The sequence below is a fragment of the Carettochelys insculpta genome, chromosome 8 (assembly GCF_033958435.1).
Source record: "Carettochelys insculpta isolate YL-2023 chromosome 8, ASM3395843v1, whole genome shotgun sequence".
Classification (NCBI taxonomy): domain Eukaryota; kingdom Metazoa; phylum Chordata; order Testudines; family Carettochelyidae; genus Carettochelys; species Carettochelys insculpta.
Window position 1 is genome coordinate 924,534 of NC_134144.1, and position 19,518 is coordinate 944,051.

The 19,518-nt window shown below is 38.9% G+C and overlaps 1 protein-coding gene across 6 annotated transcripts in view; it reads left to right on the forward strand.

The window, feature by feature from the left end:
- DIP2A (disco interacting protein 2 homolog A) overlaps nucleotides 1–19,518 on the forward strand; it is a 167,865-nt gene that overhangs the window by 30,032 nt on the left and 118,315 nt on the right. For all 6 annotated transcript variants that reach the window (XR_012646329.1, XR_012646330.1, XM_075000617.1 and 3 more), the window contains exon 2: nucleotides 19,215–19,286. Coding sequence is in view for 4 of the 6 variants with exons in the window: in XM_075000617.1 (XP_074856718.1) it covers nucleotides 19,215–19,286 (72 nt within the window). In the remaining 2 variants the exon portion in view is untranslated. The remainder of the gene's footprint in view (nucleotides 1–19,214; nucleotides 19,287–19,518) is intronic.

Genomic DNA, 19,518 nt, shown 5'->3' on the forward strand with positions numbered 1-19,518 from the left:
CTAGTTAAGAATAATTCTAAACTCTGATAATACAGTAAATTGTAAATGTTGTTAGGGAGGTAGCACCAGTTTTGTGAAGTGGAAAATAAAAAATCCTATTGCCTATGTATAATTGTGTGAAAGTAACTATACTTTTAAATGTTAGTTGCTTTGGCTTAGACAAAGTGCTTTTTTGAGAGCTATTCAATGAAATTATTTGTTAAAGCAAATATTTTGTATCTTATCCAGGTAAAATCCTGCTCGCTCTGAGGTGATTCTTCAGTCATAAGATTTAAAAACAAGATTTATTTGAAGCACTTGCTACATTTTGTTGTTTTTAATTTCATAACAGTTACTATTAAAAATGATTATATCTCTTGGTACTGAAGCTGTGGCTTTTTAATGATGGATATAAATGGATTTCATTATGACTACTGGTTTTGCAAGTGTCAGTCAAAGCAATTTGTTGAGTAAGAAAGTATAATATTCTCTACGGTGAGGTGTTAATCCCTTTAAATGTAAACTTTACTTTCATACTTTTGGACATGGCATGACCTGTCTGCTGTTTTATTTCATAGGTTCTATTATTTATAGTCTTTTGGTCTCTAACCCTCTCTTTCCACAGTAGAAAAGCTATCAGAGAGGTAGCCGTGTTAGTCTGTAACTTCAAGAACAAGAAGTCGTCTTGTGGCACCTTATAGACTAACAGACATTTTGGAGCATAAGCTTTCGAGGGCAAAGACCCGCTTCATCAGATGCATGAGCGGGGGGTGGTGGTTTCAGAGGGGTATTTAAAGAGTTGGGGTCCCAGTAAGAGGTAGGGCCAGAGCTGACAAGGTCTATTCAGCAAGGTGGAAATGGCCCAGTATCAACAGTACTTATCAAAAGAGGAGAAAACAAGTCAGATCAGACGGGGATGTGAGCCTTTGTCAGAGTCTAATGGGGAGATGAAAAAGCTAAAACTCAGATGTTCTTATGCTATAAAGAAAATTTATAATGACAATTAAGTGACTAATTTCTTGAGTTTTGAAATTTCCAATGGAATAACACTTCAAATAAAATAGATACTGTATTCTCTTAGCACACTTTTTTCTCTAACTTCTGACATATATTCCTCAGTTCACATGCACCATTTACAGAGCAACACTCTGGGCAGAACCTATATTGTGTGCTTTTTGTTTTGTTTTGTTTTTTTGAAGGCAGGTGTTATTTTCCAGATGGCAACCAGTTGTTTTTTCCTTGACAGAAACACAGCTGTAAGTGCTTACTCAGTGTGTGTACTCACTGCCTAAGTTCTGGCAGCTATCGCCTTTCCTGGAAGACGCAGCATTTGGTGCAGAAGAACTTTTTAACATATCAGGTTAGCTACTGTTCCATTCTAACTTACGCAGTGGGTAGATATGAGGTAAGCTTAGAAGTGATGATTCTAACCTGTGCAGCTCTGGATATATCTTTTCTGGATGTCACTCAAACAAGCAAGGAGATTTTAATTACCTGTGCTGAGAGGTGAGAGTCTGTGGTGGTGAGAGAGCTTTTTTAAAACCTGCATGGGTTTTTGAACTTTATTTTTCAAATGTAGTTCTATGGTATCTATGTATTTGATATATTTGTAGGCTTGTGCAGCTTGCTAATATCCTTAAATCTTTTTTAATAAAACTTTTACAATAATCTTGTGGACTTTTTATATGTGTACGTATAACTGCCCACAGCTGGACTCAAACCTGCCACCTCTGGAGCTTACCCAGGAGCCTCTACAGTTTTAGCTGAAAGCCCAACTGTGTCTAAACCAAAGCTATAGGGGAGACTTATTCCTTCTCTAAGTGTTTTATGTGCCACTACGTGGGACAGTGAACCACACCTAGTGTAGAGGCTTACATATCTTTAAAGAGACAAGACATGCACAAAATTAAAAGCAGCAAATCAGTTAATGGACTTCCTACTTTCTAGACATTACATGCTGCTGAGTCCCCCTTTCCCTTTGGTAATGAGCTTTTCTGTGGAGGTATCAGCAAGAAGTACGTGACTGACAGAGGATAAAATACAGAAGCAGCTCTCAGCCTGTCATCTCCAGAGTTTTTGCTGTTGACCTATGGAGAGCTAACCATCGCTGTCCTCATTGCAAGTGCTAAAGTTCGTAAAGACCGCTAACACTTTCCGTGTAAGCAATTGACGTAGATGTGACAGGGATATTTTGTTGTTGTTGTGAATGTGAGAGGAGATAAGGAGATACTATAAATGAGAGACTCTCTCTATTAACGTGGTCCATGGTATGGAAAAGTTTAAGAACCCCTGGAAGAGTGTTTATAGCTGCTGGTTTAGCATGCCATCTGTTGACAAAATCTCCCAGTGAAAAGTAAAGTGCAAGTCTCTCTGGCTCTGGTGTACAACCAGTTCTGAAGCAGTAGCCACTATAGTGAACTAGCCACATGATTCTGAAAATCTTGTTTAAGCCAACTAGCTGCAGTCTCAACTAGCCAAATAGCCACATGTCACTAGTGTGCTGGACACCATGGGTCTGTGAGTGTGTCTGATTTATTTTGGGTTGGTCCTGCTTTGAGCAGGAGATTGGATTAGATGACATCCGGAGATCTCTTCCAACCCTAATCTATTATAAGATTCTGTGCCAGCTAGAAGAGTGTAGACAGACATGATGCCTCTGAATGATGTAGAGCAATGCTCTGCAACAGGTGTGTTGTGGCACACTGACATAGAATGTAGCGTGCTTAAGACCTCAGGCTGGGCGTGCCATCCACTGCTGTGCACATGCTCCATTGCATGGTGGGAGCAGCGGGCGGTGGCGGCAGCAGCAGTGCTGGTGGCGGCGCTGGTGAGTTGCTGGCATAGTTGGAGCGGCTCAGGGTGAGGCTGGGGGTGGCTGGCTCTGGGGCAGATGGAGGAGATGGGCTCTGTATATTGGGTTGCTGTGAAATTATAACGAGTGCTGAAGTGTGCTACACGGTGATGAAGTGCAGAGCACTGATGTAGAGTACTGAAAATAGCAGCATGGCCACAGCAGTACAGGCAGTGGCTCAGGCTAGCTGCCCCACCGTGTATCCAGAGGGTGAGAAAAGGTTGTACCTGGTTGGCTAGGGTCGGCTGCTGCCTTTGCTATTGTGGCCACTCTGCTATTTTAGTACTTTAGCGGTGCTTGAGCCTAGTGCATGTCAGTCTACTGGTGCTGGTAGAGCACGCTCCCAGCTGCTTTTTAGACGTGCCTTTAGTGTGATGACCCGATACCCACCAGTACAGTCAACTGCAAGCTCAGTAATGATCCTCCTTCAACAGATCTTGCCTCATTTATTTAACTCAGTTAATTAATGATTATTTCTGTGGTATTACTGTAAATTCCATGGAAGGACTTGGAGAACTCTTTCAGGCTTCATATTCCTTGATGAGACCATAATTCAACAAAAGTGCCCATATTTGGCACAAATCCATAGTTAAAATATCTAATATGGTTACCACACAATAAAAATAGGATATAATTTTTTCTCAAGGTCCCCCAATTGCATTTCTTTTTCTCTGAGAAAAAAGTAAGAGTGTCTAATTTTATGTAGCGTTGGTCAATTATATGTACTATAAGTTTCAAGTCAGAGCCTTTCTCTTCAGTGTTCCTGTTTGACCTTACATTTGAAATAAATACCTTTTAAGGGTTTAAAAAAAGTTGCCGGACACTTTTGAGCAGAGGACTAAATCTAGTAGTTAATAAAGCTAATATAGGGGTGAGCCATCACTGAGACAGCTCGTATGCCCAGCCCCAGGCGATGGAATGGATGAGAGCTCCTGAGAGCTTAGCTGTCTCTGGGCCAGGTTAAGAACTTGACCTTTTTAATGTTAACCTTTGTCTGGACTATATGAATTGCACAGCTGCTGAAAGAGAGAGAGAGCATGAGAGCTTTCTCACCTTCCTGTTAGTTTCTTGCATGCAGCAAACAGAAAAAAAACACCTGTACTTCCCCCTTAAGCATGTCTGTGGATTTGGAAGGTCTTCAGATGTGAATAACTGTTAGCTCCAAGTTGGTGGCAGCATCATGACTTCAGTCTCAGGCATGATAATGGAACAATTGATACAGAACTCCAATTAAGAAAGATGTAAAGGAAAGCAATATAGTAAATATCGGAGGCGGTAGCCATGTTAGTCTGTATCTCCCAAAACAGTAGGAGGTCCTGTGGTACCTTATAGACTAACAGATATTTTGGAGCATAAGCTTTCATGGGCAAAGACCATCTGACAAAGCAGGTCTTCGCCCACGAAAGCGTATGCTCCAAAATACCTGTTAGTCTGCAAGGTGATGGACAGACCTCAAAAATGTAATTGCAAACGGAGAATTGTCATGGATTGGGTGCGCTTCTAGTAGTGTTCTGTTGGGATCTATACATGGCCTTACTCTAGTCACGTTTTTTATCAATAATCTGGAAGAAAACTTAAAATTATCATTAATCATATACAGAGGACACAGAACTACAGAGGTGTAAATAACAGAACAAGATCTGAGATTGAGTGGTCTGAGTGACACTCTGATCTGGACACAAACAACCAATATGTGGTTTAATATGTCTAAATGTAAATGTAAACATTTAGGAACAAGGAATGTTGGCCAGTCTTAAAGGTTGGGGGGCTCCATTTTAGGAAGCAGTGACTTGGAAAAAGATTTTTTGCAGGTGAGGCGGGATAATCAGCTAAAGATGAGCTCCAGTAGCCAAAAGTGCAATTCTTGATATGTAAACAGGAGTCCCAAGTGGGAGTACAGAAGAATATTTTACCTCTGTCTTTGGACTGGTGCGATGTCTTGGTTTTGTGTCCACAGTTCAAGAAGAATGTTGCTAAGTTAGAGGGGGTGCAGAGAAGAGAATGATTTAAAGGATTAGAAAACCTGTGTAAAAATGATAGACTCAAAGAGCTCAGACTATTTTAGTTTAATAGTGGGGGGGCAGTCTGAAAAGTAGCTACTCAAATTTTTAATAATGGTCTTTTCAGTCTAGTAGAGAAAGTACAACACAATCCAATCGTTGGAAGTTGAAGTTAGACAAATTCATACACAGAGTGTAGTCAACCATTGGAACAGCTTATTGGGGTGATGGAGATTCTCCATAACAGAATATTTTAAAATCAAGACTGGATGTTTTTTCTAAAAACTTTTCTCTAAGTATCATTTTGGGGGAGTTCTCTGGCCTGTGTTGCATAGGAGGTCAGAACTAGATGATCACAATGATCACTTCTGGCCTTGGAATCCATGAGTCTGTGAGATTGACCTTTAATCACAATCACTGCAGTGTTCTGAACATCAGGAGACAATCACTGAAGTCTTCTAATGTCATGCTACTGATGCTTAGAAAGGAAGGAAAGATACTGAGATTGTCTGCAATTACTGGCTCTTAAAGACAGTATTTGAGTAATTTGCATTTGGAAGTTTGTTTTTGCAGCCATAATGCTTAGCCTTTGACCTCTTCAGAATTTAGTCACCACACCAATTTATTCATAAGAGAAGCTTGTCTTCTTGCAGTTGGCAACTTGGATATTTTCAACTCCTGATTATATCTGTAATCAAATTAAACTGCAAAGATTTGTTGGAAGTTGAATAGTTATACTTGGAATGACTAATTCCTCCCTATGCTCCCCTGCCTAGCCTACTGGACTGACTTTTGCAAGAGCTTTATCAGAGTAACTAGAAGTCATCTTTAAGATTCTATATTCAAGGCTCATCCGACTCACTGAATAGTGGATAAAAATTTAACCATATTAAGATTTATTTTTGTTTTCTTTCCATTTTCGTTACTAATATGGCCTTTCCATTTAGAAATATGGCTGTTTTATCAAGCACAGTTCTGTGAATGATTGTCCACATGTATTCCATCTCTGGAGCATAGTGTGGTTGGATTCTGTTCACCAGGGGTGTCCATTGGGGCCGTGCCTGTGACCTGAGTACCTTCCATCTTCACTTTGACCTCACAAGAAAAAGGACATTGGAGTTAGAGCCCTGCATAGATACAAAATTGGTATCTGCATCTGTAAAAATGATCTGCAGATACAAAGTGGATATCCACAAATCGTAATGTTTTAGGTACAAAATTTATAACCGCAACCAAATCTATATCCACAAAAATCAGCTGCAGAAGTCCACAGATATAAAGTGGATCTCTGCAGATTTGCAGGGCTCTAGTTACAGTGACGGTACAGCCTGAATCACCACTGTCAGTCTGTGGGCAATCCTGTATGGTACTGAGTACCAACACCATCTGCTACTGAGCACAACTTCAGTGCCCACAACAAGAGACACTCTACAAGGGACTCAGGTTGGGCTGGCTCTGCCATTAGAGAAGAACTCATTTTCTTCCTCCCCTTTGGAGCTGAGCAGGGTGGTATCCCCTACCTGACTCACCTCAGTCTGGCTTATAAAAAAGGCCATTCTGGATGAGACTAATGGTCCATCTAGCATATCATCCTATCTTCAGACAGTGGCCAATGCCAGGTGCTTCAGATGAAGTGACTAAAAAAGGGTATTATTGATTGCTTCACCTCTCTCATCTAGTCTCAGCTTCTAGCTGTCAGTGGGTTAGGGACACTTTTGATGGTTAGTAACAGAGAGAAAGCCGTGCTAGTCTATATACTATCAAAACAAAGGAGCAGTCAAGTAGCACTTTGAAGACTAACAAAATAATGTATTAGGTGAGATTTCGTGGGACAGACCCACTTCTTCAGACCATAGCCATACCAGAACAGACTCAATATTTAAGGCACAGAGAACCAAAAATAGTAATCAAGGTGGTCAAATCAGAAAAAAAAAAATCAAGGGAGCAAATCAGAGAATAGAGGGGCGGAGCAGGGCCGGGGGGGGGAGGGGGGCGTCGTCGTCAGGAATTAGATTAAGCTAAGTATGCAAAAGAGCCCCTGTAATGACGCAGAAAATTCCCATCCCAATTCAAACCACGTGTTAATGCGTCAAATTTGAATATGAAAGAGTTCAACAGCCTCTTTTTCAAGAGTGTTGTGAAAATTCCTCTTTAGTAGGACGCAAACTTTTAAGTCACTAACGGAATGGCCCACTCCATTAAAATGCTGGCTAACCAGTTTGTGGATCAGGAGTGTTTTTATGTCTGTCTTGTGGGCTAATGGGCACAAAACAGACATAAAAACACTCCTGATTCACATACTGGTTAGCCAACATTTTAATGGAGTGGGCCATTCCGTTAGTGACTTAAAAGTTTGCGTCCTACTAAAGAGGAATTTTCACAACACTCTTGAAAAAGAGGCTGTTGAACTCTTTCATATTCAAATTTGACGCATTAACACGTGGTTTGAATTGGGATGGGAATTTTCTGGGTCATTACAGGGTCTCGTTTGCAAACTTGGCTTAATCTAATTCTTGATGCCCCCCCTTCGACCCCTCTTCTCTCTCATTTGCTCACCATGATCATTTTTTTCTGATTTGTCCACCTTGATTACTATTTTTGGTTCTCTGTGCCTTAAATATTGAGTCTGTTCTGGTATGGCTATGGTCTGAAGAAGTGGGTCTGTCCCATGAAAGCTCACCTAATAAATTATTTTGTTAGTCTTTAAAGTGCTATTTGACTGCTTTTTTGTTTTGATGGTTAGAGAGCCTAGGACTTGGTCTACTGGCACAGGCCTAAGGGATTCTCATTGGGACATGCAGTCACCTAGAAGAATGATTTCTACTGCTCCTGTTAATGTTAAAGCATCCTTTCCTACAAAATCACATAGGATTCTTGAGGAGGGACAGATGGCACTTATTTTCACTGATTATCAAGAAACACAGAGAATGGAAATTATTTGTTACCTTGTTCTAATGCAGTGGCCTGATGTTTTAATGTTTGAAGACAGAGATGCTTCCAGGGAATATTTAAATTAACACATTTCATTCATATCTTGAGTTTGTTATAGTTAAGACATCTTGCAAATAAAAAGGGATTGTTTTCCCCACTAAGAAGTCATGTTGTTCACTCCATTTTGAACAACTGAATAATCATGGTGCACATTGTCTGTGAAGTTTTATTTCTGGTAAAAATTACTTCAGCCGGTATAGCAATTGGTAAATCTTTCTCAATTGTACTGAGGATCAGTTAAGAACTCATGAAATTGTCTGGATGCATGAAATCACACTTGAATGATGTGATTAATATATTTCCTTATCCTGTATGCCTATCGGTCCTAAGTCTTTCTTTGTATCTTTAAAAATAAATATTTTTTGGCTTATAGCATGATTAGTTTAAACATTTTCAGTATTTATCTAGCTTGTTTCACGTGAGGCCACTGTTATAAGACAGGCTATGTGAGGAAGAATTCTGCCTAACAGGGTTTGCTATTAGTGCTTTTGTCTTAGTAGACGTGAACCTTCAGGTGTATGTTAGTGGCAGTACAGTTCCCATCAAGTTGGTTCAAATCAAGGAGTCATCCAGAGCAGCCACACGGTTTTTTTTTTTTCTCTTCCAATATGCACAGACACTACGTTGTCATGAATCTGCTTGGTCATGTCATGTTGCAGAACAATTTCCGAGGCTAGCCCAATTCAGACGGCCTTGGATTATGGCTTTATAACATCAACATTAGAAGTAGTAGTATTTGCTTCCTCTGCTGCCATTAGCTTCATTTTTAATATTTTAGTTTCCAAATATTTATGCACTGTTACCACTTTATGGAGAATAAAATTATCTCCAGAGGATCACAACTTAAGGAAGAAAATGATTTCAGGCACTAACTGAATGCAGCCTCTTTCTCTGCTGATTTCTGTTTTTACCCATCTTTTGAGGAAATATGGGGGGAAAATAAAACCCAGACCAAGAATCCCTGTTGTCTAGATAGTTTGCTTAATAATATTTCAGCAGCAAGTAGGTTATGAATTGCAGTAAACAGGTTAAACCGATTGGCTCAGAAGTATAAGGTTAGAGTCCTTTGAAAGAGCCACAAGGGACAGGTACTTGTGAATAGATCTCTTACTTGCATGCACCTTAATTATTCATTTTTGAAACTAAAATGTTTTGATATTCATTCTAAAACTGGATTGTTTTGACTGCCAGATATTTTGATTTAATTGCCAAAATCCTCCTAAATCTGAATTTGGGCAGTGTACATTGGGAAGATAATGTTGCGCTAAAACTGGTAATTCGCTTTAACCAGCAGTATGTTGTTCTCAGTAATTCACACAAAACAAAACTTCATTATTTAATTGTCCTTAATATCTTGACTAGTCTTTGCTTGTTACATGAGTAGCTGTAGAGCGGAGGAGATCACAGAATCACAGAGCCCTTTGTCAAGATGCAGTTTGTTGCCTGAGCTTTTTGAGGCAGATGACCATCCAGCCTCCTTTTGCTAACGCCCCAGTAAAGGAGCTTTACCCAGCCTCCCCATACAGTCTGTTCCCATTATCCTGCCATTCTTACAGTTAGGAAGTTTTTCCTGAAATTTCATCTAAATCTGCTTTGCTTAATTTGAACTCTGCCTCTTATCCTGCCCTGTGTGGCAAGGAAACAGCTTTTCTCTGTTTTTTTATGGTAGCCTTTCTAATATTTGAAAACTGCCACTGTCTCCTCTTTTTGCAAAATAAATATTTGTGTTTCCCATAATCCTTGCTCATATAGATTACATTCTATTGCTTTGTTTTTGTTGATTGCCTCTGCATCCTTTCCAGCTTCTCTCTATCCTTCCAATGCATTGGTGGCTAAAATTGGACACAGAGTTCTAGCTGAGGCCTATCCAGTGCTGAATAGTCAAGTCATCTCCCTTGACTTGCATGCTGTGTTCTCTTAATGTAATCTAAAATTGCATTCGCTTTTTTAACAGCATTGCACTGCTGACTTATAGTGAGGTTGTGACCTACCACAACTTCCAGATCCTTCTGGGCAGTACTGCTGCCAAGCAAGCCATTTGTTCCACATTCTGTACTTGTGTATTTGGTTTTTTTTCTTCCCTTCGTGGGTCATGTTATATATGTCTGCGTTGAATTTCATTTTGGTGCCTATAGCCCGGTTCTCCAGTTTATCAAGATCACTTTGAATTTAGATTTGTCCTGCATAATATTGACAACCCACCTCCAACTTAAATAAGGCTGAACCTAGAACAGATCCTTGTGGAACCCCATTTAAGACTGTCTTTTAATCTGACATCATTGATGGCTACTCGTTGTTGTGATTGTTTAACCAATTATGTATCCACTGCATGGTAAGTCAGCTGAGCTCCCGTTTCTCTAGATCACTTACCAGAACGTCATGTAGAACTGCATCAGAAACCTTACTAAAGTCCAAGTACATTGTGTCCATCACATTCACCCACAGCCATTTAACCAGTTATCCTGTCAAAGAAGGAAATCAAGATGGTTTTATTATTTAGCAGTAAATTCTGTTTCTTATCAAATCTTTGATGTATGACAGGACTTTGCTGCTAAACATCATGATTTGCTCAGTTTCTTCAGTAGCCTTCTAGGATTTAGAGTCAAAACCCTTTTGAAAAGCTAAAATTATGTAAACCAATTCTCCTGAATGTATTACTTTACTGACACATTCAAAGATGGATTAATGAAATATGAATTTTCTTTGGAGAAGATATGTGGCAGACCATCATATTAATGATTTCCTAGTTTGAATTATCATTTTGAACAGTTTCCAAGGTACAGACCTCATTAGCTTATAGATGCCCAAGGCAAGCTCTTGGAGATACAGAAACGTTTGCTATACTCTGGTCTAGGCTAAGTCAATTAGTTGATTAAACAATGCAAACTGATCACCTACTTCACCAAAGTCATATACAATCAAATATTCCAGCAAGAATACCCTGGTGTATGCTGCAGCCCACCTTTTTGATTGCATCATGGTCCTACCTGTTAAGCAAGCTCATCTAAGTGTCGTGATCTTTCACATTACTAAGGAGCTCAGAGGCACGTTAGGGGACATGAGGCAGGCCTGGGCTGCTGCCCCGCCCCCAGCAAGTAGGGAGGGAGCACAATGCTTCTACCCCCCTTTCAGTCACTAGCTCCCACTCCACCCTCAGTCCTACTCTACCTCCTAGGCCTAGCTTTGCTCCCAGCTCCCCTTTTCCCTTGTTGCCCTCCTAGTTCTGCTTTCTTCAGCTCCAGCTGTGCTGCTGAGGAAGCCTTGGCCATGCAATAATTGGGAGAGCATGGGCAGCTTCTGTTAATGGTAAGGGGGTACGATCGGAAAAGCTTGTGCACCTTACTCCACTGTTTTATATGCAATATTTTATACATCTACAGGTACGAGAATTGGTATGAAAACCCCACTCTGGTTCAGAACCAAACATTTGTGCTACAGTTTTTGTCACTGTTGTGTGAGACCTTGGCAAAGCAATGTCATGTAACTAGTCAAGCCTAGGATAAAGACTTGTTATCAAAAGGAAGCAGACTAGCAATTTGCAGAAAATTACATATAACTATAGATGTGTGGAAGTTCAGTATTATATCATGCTCAGTTTGCATGAATAGCTTGCTTGCTGTTGCGAATAAAATTTGGCTAGGGAGCATCCCATAATCCTGGACTATGAGTTGTGTGGGCCCAAAGATGGCATGATAGGGTCCTCCTTTTTGATTGGAGCCTGTAGGTGCTAACACAATATAAATAATGTCTTCCCACAAGTCAAAGCTTCTGGAAACCTATGTATCAAACAGTAGAATGTGTAAAGTTCTTCAAACCATATCTTATAGTAAGTTGACTGTACTTTGACAGACACTAGATTGAACTCCTTAAGATGCTTGCAGTTTGGGGAGAAGAATAAAAAATGGGGGGAATTTTTTTCAAAATTTCAGTATTTCATCTTTTTAATCAATTTGAATAACTGGTCACTTTTAGAGCTTCTGCTTCTAGATCCCACACAGCTGGAGACCATAGTGAATTTACTCTTTTAATTCCTTGAAAATTAACTATTTTTTGTATCCCATTAATTGTTTTGATTTATATTCAGATTGCATCAAACACTTAGTGCTATTCATGAAAAATGTGTGATCTCTATTCTGAATGCATAATCTCAAACACTTTCAAAAGATGCGGGAGAGAAATACAATGTGTTTATAATGTAGTGATCGTTTTTAATTATCTCCAAATATTCCTTTCTTCGTTATTAGTCAGCTAATATCTTTGATATTGAACAAATTTTAAGAGGAAGGTAGGTGGTCTTGTGGATCAGATCCTTAATTTGGCCTAAATATTTTTTAACAAGTCCCACTTACAGTTTTAAAATACACATCTATCCAGCAGGAGCAAGTATGGTCTCATGGTTAAGGCTTTGAACGCAAGCTCAGATCTGCCATGTCTTCCAGGTTCTGCTGTAGTCTTACTGTGTGACAATGAGTAAGTCACTTGTTTTTCTGTTTCTCTGTTCCCCAAATGGAAAAGTGCTTTTCCTCTCCGCACAGTGGGAAACTAACTGGATTAATATAAATACAGCTGAGCACCACTTAACCACGCTGACCTTTTTTTTTTTTTTTTTTTTTTCCTCCCATCTGGGTATAGCCACATGTTTTCTTTTGTGCCATATTTAGACTGCTGGCTGTTTTGCATATAGACTTCCATTTCAAAAGTTTATACTAGTATGGTGTCTTAACATAATGGGCTCCTGGTTGGTGACTGGGGCTCCTAGCCACTAACGTGAAGATAGTAAATAATTAGACATACATTTGAATACTTGAATCCTAGCTTGGCACCATACTGAGTCAGTGGATAATTATTTCACTCTTTATATTGTCATTCTGACAGAATAACAAAATTGGATTCATAAGGATTAAATATTGCATATTTTGGTAGAACTTAGTCCTCGAGAGAGAAGAATCTATGAATCTACGAATATATATATATATATGAATCTATTAATATAATATTTCAAGGTGTTTAAATGAGGTCTTCCTTGTGGTACTACAGCTAGTAATATATAAGACACAAAAAAATTTAGCAGCAACGAAGGGTCCTGTGGCACCTTATAGACTAACAGTTAGTCTGTTATAGACAGTTAGTCTGTTAGTCTATAAGGTGCCACAGGACCCTTCGTTGCTGCTACAGATCCAGACTAACACTAGCCCTCTGACACAAAAAAATTTAGGTTAGTTTTAAAACACTTCATTGTTGATCTCAACCATTGCTAATGTGGTTATTTAACTTCTGTTTCTTTTTTTTTGTGGAAGGAACAGTGAATTACTTATCTGCATGATCATTTTTTGCTTTACATGCACATACATTTTTCTCTGCTAGTTTGTAAAGTAAAAGGCAACATTAATGATTGCCATAATGACATATGAAAGTTTTATCTGCTCTAATTACTTTGCACTTATTAACAGATTGAAACCTCTGTGTGAAGACTGTAACAAGCTTTACTTAAAAAATGTAACTGGTAGTGTATGAAGGTTTTGCATGAAACAGTTTTAAAGATGCCTGTTTATTATGAACTCATAATATTTAAAATGGGTTAAAAGTGCATCTTGAATTTTTGCATCTTTTTAAACTGTTTTAAATAGTTCAAATATCTTTCAAGAAATTGGTTATATTCAGTTGCCCATATCTACAGTAAATGAAAAAGTCACTGTCTTGTAATGGTCTGATGAAAAAAGTTCTTACTTTCATTCCCTCTATAATGTAGCACAAGATGAGATTGTTTAAGTTTCAGGTACAGACTGAGAACTTGCACCAGGCTATCTCAAATATGACCAGTTTTTCAAATTGACTTGTAATGGCAGTAGCTAGAATTGGATCAGTGCACCTGCATGCTTATTTAGAGTGGGTGTCTGGCAGTCGGCTTGCATGCTCTCTGTAGAATGCTCATAGATTTGACCATGATCTGTAGGGTTCCAGTCTTTTCCTTTTCCTTTTCCTTTTCCTTGTGGAATAAGCTAGGGATTTACTGAAACACTAGAACAACAGTTCATTAATTAGCCCAGCAGCCTGGATGCTTGCCATGTTGCTTTTGTGATCTAGGCGCTTAACCTGGCTTGCACTTGCTGGGTACAGACGATTGCTCAGTCTAGAGGCAAATGATGAAGATATTTTAGAACCTGTTGAGAATTTATTCATGTGCAGATGCTCTCTGGACTTGTAATATGCAGGTTTGGGGTGTGGAGTTGTGAATGTACAGTAGTAGAAAGATTCTGTAGGTGTCGCACACTTTAGATCACAGTAAGCATGTATGTTCCTCAACTTCTTGATCTGTAAAATGGTGATACTCACATTTATAGGAGATCTGTTGTATTTAAATCCATGTTCAGGCTGAGATTTTTCAAAGTATTCAGTGTCAATCTAGATTTGCACTCAAGCTAATGGGAAAACCCTCCTTAATTCCACTCAGTAGCATTAGGCCAACATTGAGTGTGTTTGAAAATCCTATCCTTGTTTTGTAAAGGACAGAGTGTGTGTTTCATGGCATCAAGAGGTACTAGTTATGAGATAACTAACTTGTATCATTGAACACGGTGTAATTTTTTCCGGGTTTATTTTCTAGGCATGAAATGATGAAATTGCTTATCTTTAGGAAAATCAGTTGTAGTTCTAAACTGATACAATAGTCAAGTGTAGTCTCCCACCTAGTACCTTATTTTTAAGACATGAGAGCCTGTCTACATAGTGCAACAATGTGTACTGCATGTATGGTTTCTAAAGCAGGCTAATGGAGTAGTTCCCTAAATGGCCGTCATAGACCCTCTCTGTGAGCACTGAAAGTTCTCCATTGTGTTTTCATTAACTTCAGGTGCACTCTAGCAGGTTCTACATGGGCGAGTTAGTTTATAATGTGTTAGTGTGTGTTAGAAATCGTATGCTTTTAGGGCACTTTGCCACACTGGACAAGACCTAATACCACTCAGTGGCTGCTTGTTTGGGTTCAAACTTTCATGTGCACTTAATTTGTGCATGAAAACATGGACACACGTGCTTTCTTAGTATGCAGGCCACTTTCAGAATTTGTTTTTTTCCCCATCTGATATAATATGACTTTTAATATTTTCTTGATAGTATTATGCCAGATTTATTCTTATGGTATCATTTTGAAAGGTAATTGATGCTGTAAGTATATTTAATTAATAGAATTCTAGAAAGAATATTATGAGTCCCAAATTGCCTGTTGGAAGTCAAAACTAGTTGGCATGTTTACTGGTTCATTGCTGTCTGATATCAACATATACCATGTGCAGCACAAATTCCTAGTTACCTTCTCAAGGTTTACTACAGTAGATGATAGAGAATTGATGCTGAAGTTTGTTGCCTCCTTCATATAGCTATTTTGTATTTATTGCCATTTGAAATGTATACAAGTTTATTTTTCAAGTTTTAAGATTCGGTATTCAAACACGCTTTTAGTTGTGACATAAGGCTATGAGGCGGTATTTGGATGCAATTTTGATACTGTTTTGCAAACTTTGGGGAGTCTGTCAATCACCATTCAGACTTAACCAATGCTCAGGGCCCATCTGTTTCTTGTGCAGCTCCCATTTCTGTGTTTTTCAGAGACATAATTTAAAATCAGTTGAACAGTAACAGACAAAATTTCATTGTGATGAATCATAATGCGCCCCTCAGTTAGCTTAGAGGTTAATGTGGCGTTTTGGAATTTACCTTTTATGTACTTGTGTGTTTAAATTCTCTGATAAACTTAGATAAAGAAAACAAAATAATTTAGACTCTTAGTCTTTAAAGTGCTACATGACTACTTTTCTGTTTTGTTAGGATACAGACTAACACGGCTATGTCTCTATTACTTTTCAGACTAGATTGATTTATTTTGTTCTAATGGTTTTGACATATGTTATAATAATATGTACATATTCTGAACATCAGACTGACAGCTCAAACCGTCCAAGCCAATTTCTAACTTCACAGAGATATTCCCAGCTGGCGCCGGTGAACTGAGGAACATCAAGCGGCTTTTGTCTTGTCTAATAACTGGGGAGACAGTGAGGCTAAATTACAGCAGCTGTGGCCCTGCCACACCAGATGTGCCTTTGGGCCCCAACTCAGGGCCCTTTACTTTAGGAAGGAGTGGGGAATTACAAAGGAACCCAACATGAGCCGTATTAATCCCACTGTGGCACTGTGTACGCGATGGGGGTGGGGTGCATTTGTGGAGTAGGGAATCCACCCTGAGCTTTTGAGAAGGGAACAAAGAAATCTCTGCTGTGCAGTGCCTGACTTCTACTCTGGGCCCTGAAGATCTACAGAGAAGCTTTTGACTTTAGACTTTTACTAACCTGATTCAAGAAAGTACTGTAATTTGTAATTCCTTTCTGTTCAGTAGGATTAATGAGTTTGTACTCTATCGTATAAGCTTCTCTCCTTTGACAGATATTCAGACTCTCTAAGTGAGGCTTTTTTCCTTTAACAGTATACTTCTGCTGTGCAGATCTGGTCAGTTGGCTGATATTTGATAAGATAATTGGCTTACATAGAAAGTTGACATAAGGGTTATTGGGGCTAGGGTACAAAGCTATGAAAATGAAGATCTCTCCTAAATTAAGGTATTGTGGATTTGTCTGAAATTACATATAACAGTGATTTTGTTGTGTTGGTTGAGCAAAGGAGATTGCTTCTGTTTAAATAGTTTAGACAAAACATATTACGATGGTAGTCTTTATACAGACCTGAAAGGCATGTATCCTGTTGGTTTGGTAAGCTCCCTTTCCTTTTGTGTATATGATTTTCTGCTTTTCAATTTTGGAAATTCTTGTAAGTGAATATTTGTACCTTTACTTTCCTAGCATAATTTTCAGTTTAGATTTTAAGAAAATATCCTCCAAAATATTTTCTCCTGTGTGCAGTGTACTCTAAACAACATGTGACTTTAGTAATTGTTTAAAGGTATTGTGTTGAACAGTTTTCAGTCATTTCCATATTTTTAGTTTTTATTTTGAACAGTATTGCCTGCTACTGAAACCAGTTTTTGTGTTAGCATGTCATGTACACGTATTTATAGGTCTATTTTCTTTGTAACTGCTTAACTGATTAAGTTGGAATAATTTCACTTGTGTATTAGGAATGAATATTGATGCAGATAGAAAAAGGAGAGTTGAGAAGTGGCTGTCGTTAGGAACTGTGAAGATGAGAACACTGAAATGGTTACCGTCCAGTATTTTGAGGGCAATGGGCAAGTTTTAAACACCAGGTTTTATTCTTTTTAATGTCTGATAGACGTGTTTTTATTCATACGTATTCAAAACCATATCATTTAGATCAGCAGTGTCTCTACATTAGGAGAGGAAAAAATAATTTAAGGTGTGCAACTCTAGCTATGTGAATTGTGTAGCCAAAGTCGAGATACCTGACATCAATTTTCTGTGCCAGTCCCACAGTGGGAGGTTTATGGGAGAAACTCTCCTGTCAACTTCTCTTGCGACTGCAAGGAATACTGGGGTCAACAGGGGCATCTTCAGCTTATGATGTAGCACCTCCCTCCTAGACCTGTTAAATCAACCTCCAAAGTGTTGATGCTCTGGTAAGCATAAACAAAAAGCCCCTTGTGTTCTTCCAATGGCATTATAGGTGCCATTTTTCTGGAGGAATGCTGCACATCAGTAATCAGCAAAGTTGTTTATTGCTGAAACTTTATCCTCTATTTTCAGTATTTTCATGTTTTTGTTCCTTCTGACAATGGGCTGGAGACAGAAATCTTAAGTTTTAGAAAGCACTTGGTTCTGTTTGGTGGTGTTACTTAATCCATGTCTAGGTTTCTACCAAATTCATGTTCCATTTTTGTAAATTTCATGGTCATAGGTTTTTCAAAAATCTTCAGTTTCTCAATTTTATATATTTAAAACTGAAATTTCTTAACATTGTAACTGGGGTGGGGGTGTTCTTAACCCTGTGGATCCACTTTTGGGTTATAGGAGAATCATAGTATTGCCAGGCTTAATTCTGTGTTACTGCTAGTGGTGAGTTGCCTTCAGAGCTGGGTGTCTGTAACCCCCTACCATGATATCCAGATTTCACAAGGCAGACCAGATTTCGTGCTCCATGGTGCATTTGTCATGCTGGTGCATTTTAGGTGGTCCATATTCAAGTCTGGGTACCTTGAAGGCAGGGGGGCAGTGTGTAAGCTTTTTGGTAGGTCCTAGGCTTTCTTTGTTTGGCAGTCTCATAGTGTGGTTACTACTAGTAACAAGTAACGTAGCTTCAGTTTATATTTTTTGTTGCCCAGCCATACTTCTCTACTATAGTAATATGAGGTTTGCTTTGTTAACACTGTGGGCAGGTCTAGGTCTACACTTGACCTGCAAGTTGATCCTAGCTGCACAGTGCCAGCTAAGACAATTGGATATCTGGAATTGACTTATCTAGGATTGACTTATCTGGCCATCCTCACTGAGGGAGGTTGACGGTGGGGAAAAGTCTCCCACCGACATCCCTTACTCCTCACAAAAATGAGGTCTACTGAGGACGACTGTCGAGCTCTGTTAGCTTGATTTAACATATCTCAACCTCCCCATAAGTGTAGATGTACCCTATGTGTGGAACTGAAAAAAATTCTAAAAGTGGGGAAGGTGCACCTTCAAGAAGCAAGGGCTATTCTGAAGAAATATTTTGGTTTACGTAATTGTTCCTCATAATGGCTACCCTGAGCATGAGCTAAAGAGCAGGTTTAAGTTATTGGATAGAAGTAGTGTATAGTTACCTTGCTGCAAGCCTCATATGGAGCTCTTTTCTTAAGTTATGCAAAATCTAGTCCCCAAGAGTTCTCTTCACAGCGCTTAAATATTTCAAGAGAAATAGAATTCTACATTTCTCTTGAGCCTGGAATGTGTTATGCAAAAGGAAATATCATGTTTTGGCTGAGGGGCAATGTATGCCATATATAGTTGAAAATAATTATTTGCATGTCAACTACCTGTTTACTCAAATTACATCAGTTTTCATATACTGTAGAAAAAACAGACCAGGTAGTAAGAGCTAAAATTCTCCTGAAGAATTACTGCACCTCCATTTCCTGAAGCATATTCTGTAGTTAAGTCTTAGTGTAATAAACATCTTTAGCATCACAGAATGGTCTGATTCAAAGCTCATTGTCTCTACTGGTTTCTTTTAATGTTACAAACCTCTCTTGTGCTGCTGTAGAACTTTCTTGCTCAGATACACAGCAAATACCATCTGCAAAGCCAACCCTAGCACAGATACTAATCAAACATAATGCCTAGACACAAGTGTAGCTCCTTTATTTTAAAAAAAATGCCCAAGATGCCATTCTGATAAGGGATAGATGTATTAACATGCACTAAGAAGTGTTACTCTTTTCTTTATTGCTTTAGGAGACATCACTCAAAAAGGTTATGAAAAGAAAAGGGCAAAGCTACTTGCACGTTACATACCACTCATTCAAGGTAAGCTATTTAAACTTTCTGAAAGTACTAGGGAAACCTTCTGTGCTAAATGATTGTTAAAAAGTGACCTGTATATCCACTAAATCCTTTATGAGCAGAAGGATCATTGGTCTCAGTGAGTGATGCTACTAAATTTGTAGAAAACTCATGGTTTTCTTTGTAGTAAATAGAATTCCGGTCCCCATTGGAGTATCTGGGTGGGTATCAGACCCGAATGCTAGCAAGTGGGTTC